Below are 2726 nucleotides of genomic sequence, written 5' to 3'. Positions count from 1 at the left end.
AGCAATGTAAGTTGGTTCGGGTTTTGAAAAACCCGGAATTCTAATACGGGCATTTTGAGTGAGTTAATAGTGAAAATGGGTATGGTATCGGGTCAACAATCAAACCCTTTCATTAGTGATGGGTTACAAAATTAAAGAGATTTATTAACTAATGAGGACTCATCCAATTTTATAATTTGTAATTTTTTTGCTACAGTAAAGTATAGTGTTTTTATTATTTTTCATTTACATTTAAAAAAACTGTCAATTTTACTTTTGATGTAAATTTTTTTTTGTTTTTTAAATCAAATTAATTTGTATAGTTAAAAAAAGTTATAAATAGAGAAAATTAATTATTCAATTTATTTTATAAAAATTATTATTTTTATAAAATAGTTTTTCTGTACTTTCTTTCTAAATTTTTAATATAATTTTTTATTATTCTCAAAATTTGAGTGAGTCATACTCAAACTATTAGAGATGGGAACATTATTTATCGAACAAAAATTTAAAATTTTATTTAGATTAAGTTTTTATTTATCTTTTTCTTATTGTTTTTGTGTGATAGGTATGTGAGTTTGTATGTGTGTTCTGATAATGGATCTTTGTTAGTTTAGATGCACGATATCTTTAATTTCTTTAATTTGATTATCAAAGTTTTTTATGAATAAGTTTAAACTTCTTCGGTAAAATTAGAATGGTTGGTGAACTGGATCAGAGCGCTCAAAGTTTAGTGTTCGGAGGTCAGACCTTAGCATTTGTCGTATACAGGTCGGCTCGACTCTTGGGCCAAGTTGGTGGGCTTAAGATTGGGCCTCAGGTGTATATATTAGTTCCTTTTTCGTATAACTCCTTGTGCATAAGGCTCAGGCAGCTAGCGAGGGGTAGCTTTGGACCTCAGGGTGTACTTAGTGCGCCGAGGGTCTAGCTTAAGTAAATGTTTCCTTTTAAACCTAAGCACATGTGTGGTAGGGCACGTAGAGGTTAGGTTGCATGTGTTCAAACGATAGCGTAGCGCCACGCTGAGGGTGGCTGCGTAAACAGATTGGACCCCTAATGCTGGTACATGAGTTGGTACCCTAATGGTTATTCTGTTATGATTTTATGCACTCCATGAAGGAAAGATTTCGTTCTGTTGTGATACCGTGAGGGTGTGCTCTTGAGCAGAGTGTGTTTCCTGTTGAGTATGCTTTTAGTTGAGATTATATTCTCGTGATAGAAAGTTGTTACAAAAGGTAAACTATAAAAGGGACTTGAGATCCCAAGTTAAGGTACGCTGTTTCTAAGACTGAAACTTGTTACTTCTTGTTTCTTATAAGCCCTGTATTGACTTGATTGTCGAAGTGGAATAAAAAGGTAGGACCCCCTCTGTTTCAATGGAACAACGTTCCAATGCATAAAGACGCAAGAGAACAGATTCTAGAAGAGACAGACGGAGCTAGAGCTTGTCATCAGAGTCAACCGCCAAGTAGGTCAACTGGCAAGAACATTTGGCGCCCACCGTGGGGCGCGATAAAACCAAGCCCCACCCGCAGTTGTACTCAAGCTTTTAGGCGTGATGAGGAATACGAGGCAAGGTCCATTAGGATCTGAAGGGAGTGACAACCATGCCATACAACAGCTTAAGACCGTAACTACTCTCCAAGAGGCGGTGGCGGCATCCAGGGCTGACCAGGAGAGGCTCATGGCTGAGGTTCGAGCCGAGAAAGTGCTCAGGCAATATGAGTTCATGGTAGAGCTAGATGCGTCACGAGCGAGTAATGAAGAGTTACCCAAAGCCAACGAGGAATTGCGTAAGGACTTACAGCAGTTAGGCGAACGCTCCATAGGGGAGCGAGGCCCAACTATTCAAACAAGGGCTCGCCTCAAGCCATTCTCACAGGCGATTCTGGACGCTGTCACACTAGCTAGTTTCATAACGCCCAAGATTGTTTTTACCGGTACAGAAGACCTGGAGGCCCATTTCACAACATTTAATGCCCAAATGATGATCTTGGGAGGAACAAATACTATGCATTGCAAGATGTTCATGGGCACGTTTACAGGCACGACGCTACGCTGGTTTGTTGGCCTCCTAGACGACCACATCACCTCTTTCGATCAATTTTCTGAATTGTTCAGGGAACAATTCATCCTCAACCAAGCTCAACCACCTGTCTCTTTCGACCTCTTCAGTGAGAAGCAGAGACAGGGGGAACCTTTGAAGGATCTCTTGACCAGGTTTGGGGCGTTCGTAGTAAAGCTCCAGACTCGGGATGAGGCTTTAATGGTCCATGCCTTTGGGCAGGGCATCAAGTTAGGGCCATTCAGCGACTCGGTGATCAAAAATCGTGCAAGGACATTCGAGGAGATTCGACGACGAGTTGTGGCCCACATCGCCGCAGAAGAGATCGTAACACTGAAGCGTTGTAGCATATACCCAGGGTAGGCTTAGCCCAAAGAAGGAAGCCGAGCTTAACCGAGAAGAGGTCAGACACGCGCGCGAGCCCCTTATGCGCTGAGAAATAACCAACCAGGTCGAAGACGAAGGACGACCTGCCTTTCCTACCCAAGTTCATAATGACTTACAAGGAGTTGTTGGTTATGCCGGGTATGGCAGATAAGCTGAGGTTCCCCCCGAAATCTGACAGGAATTTGGGGCCACGCAAGGAGATCTGGTGTGAGTTCCACAAAGCGTTCGGGCATGACGTGGAACACTGTATAGCCCTAGGCTACCAGTTAGTTGGCCTGATAAAGGATGAGTTATT

General features: G+C 42.0%; 1 protein-coding gene across 1 annotated transcript; it reads left to right on the top strand.

The window, feature by feature from the left end:
- Positions 1–1537: 1537 nt before the first annotated feature.
- On the top strand, positions 1538–2407 carry LOC137839390 (uncharacterized). Its single transcript, XM_068648510.1, has one exon. It carries the CDS (start codon positions 1538–1540, stop codon positions 2405–2407), a length of 870 nt encoding a protein of 289 aa, XP_068504611.1.
- Positions 2408–2726: the final 319 nt, after the last annotated feature.

The sequence above is a fragment of the Phaseolus vulgaris genome, chromosome 11 (genome assembly GCF_000499845.2).
Source record: "Phaseolus vulgaris cultivar G19833 chromosome 11, P. vulgaris v2.0, whole genome shotgun sequence".
Lineage (NCBI taxonomy): Eukaryota > Viridiplantae > Streptophyta > Magnoliopsida > Fabales > Fabaceae > Phaseolus > Phaseolus vulgaris.
The sequence above is the reverse complement of the archived record's forward strand: the minus strand, read 5'-3'. Positions and strand labels throughout refer to the sequence as shown.